Source organism: Merops nubicus, unplaced genomic scaffold, assembly GCF_000691845.1.
Source record: "Merops nubicus isolate BGI_N331 unplaced genomic scaffold, ASM69184v1 scaffold37041, whole genome shotgun sequence".
Lineage (NCBI taxonomy): Eukaryota > Metazoa > Chordata > Aves > Coraciiformes > Meropidae > Merops > Merops nubicus.
This window is the reverse complement of record NW_008586965.1, coordinates 21,909-23,146: the sequence shown is the minus strand read 5'-3', so window position 1 is coordinate 23,146 and position 1,238 is coordinate 21,909. Positions and strand designations below refer to the sequence as shown.

Here is a 1,238-nt window from a genome sequence, read left to right as displayed (position 1 = left end):
AGAACTGCTGTTATCTCTGGCATGGCTGGGTCACTGGGACATTTCACAGAAACAAAAATGTATTTCCTGTGTAGACCCAATTAATATACCTCTGGGGAAATGTTTCATGTGCTCTTAAGACCTGAAGCCAAAGCTACCCAACTGGCTTGTAAGGAATGAGATTACTTCCCAGGGCTTGATGGAAAGCACCGAGCACCCTCTGCTGCACCCGTTAAAATCAGGCTCAGCAGCAGCATCTGACCTTGTAAATACCTGGCAGAAGGGTGCTCTGCCCTCCCAGCAGGGGGGAGCTGCCTCCCACTGCCAGGGGCTCAGATAACGGAGGGCACTGCGAGATTCAGCCCAGGCATCCTGCCACAACAGAAGCCACCAGCCTCTCTGATTCACACACCAGGCTTGGAGAAGACAGCACAATCTCTGTTGTGAAAGGTCAGCTATACCTTTGCTTTTGGGTCCGGCCAAGTTCCCTCTCCACTGCTGGGTCAGCTGGACTTGAAAGGGAGGAGGACTTCGCTGCCCATGCACAGGTCTCTGGGGACAGATGGAGGCTGTGGGTTACTCGCTGTGCAGGTAATGAGACTTTGGTCACTGTCTTGTCCATTTTCCATTTTGACCTTTTTTCTTGTTTTTCCTCTGTTCACCCCATTATTCTTCATGTACTTATACTGCAGGATCTGGCTGCTTTTCATGCTGTTCTGGCCGGGACAAGGGAGGCAGATGGCTCCCCCAGGTTGGTGAAACATGGCAAAAGGATAGTGAGGAGAGCCAAGGATGAGAACTCAGTAATTTTGTTTGTAATAAGATGTGCCTCTTCACTGCCCTTCAGTCCCACTAGCTCATCTGCTCTATATGTGCTCCCACCAGGGTTTGTAGAGAGCAGTTGCCGCTCCAGGATCTTTTGGATGAAACTAAATAAACTCTTGCTCCAGGGAAAGTTCTTCCAGCTGGAAATCAATGGTGAGTCACAAGAGGCTGTTCTGAGTACCATGAAGGCTGGGGAATCACCTAAGTGATCACAGTGTCTGTGTTTGGGATGCTGCTGCCATCTAAGCAGTAATATGGTAACTGAGCCCAAAGAACTTGCAAAACATCCTTGCCACACAGACCTGCCCTCTTGCACCTCAGTTTGGCCAATATCCCCACATAGTATAGCTTGGATCAACAGCCACAAGCATCCCTCTGCCCCTTGCAGCTAGCGAGCTGGAGAAAGGAGAAGGGATAGTATGAGAAGAAAGGAC

At 49.9% G+C, this 1,238-nt stretch overlaps 1 protein-coding gene across 1 annotated transcript in view; it reads left to right on the top strand.

Annotated features, from left to right (window-relative positions):
• Positions 1-394: 394 nt before the first annotated feature.
• The window catches only part of LOC103781087, a gene marked incomplete at its 3' end in the record, with an annotated part of 15,777 nt that continues 14,933 nt past the window's right edge, over positions 395-1,238 (top strand). Inside the window, exons 1-3 of the mRNA XM_008948788.1 lie at positions 395-570; positions 672-730; positions 865-957. Of these exons, the coding sequence (XP_008947036.1) occupies positions 542-570; positions 672-730; positions 865-957 (181 nt within the window). The remainder of the gene's footprint in view (positions 571-671; positions 731-864; positions 958-1,238) is intronic.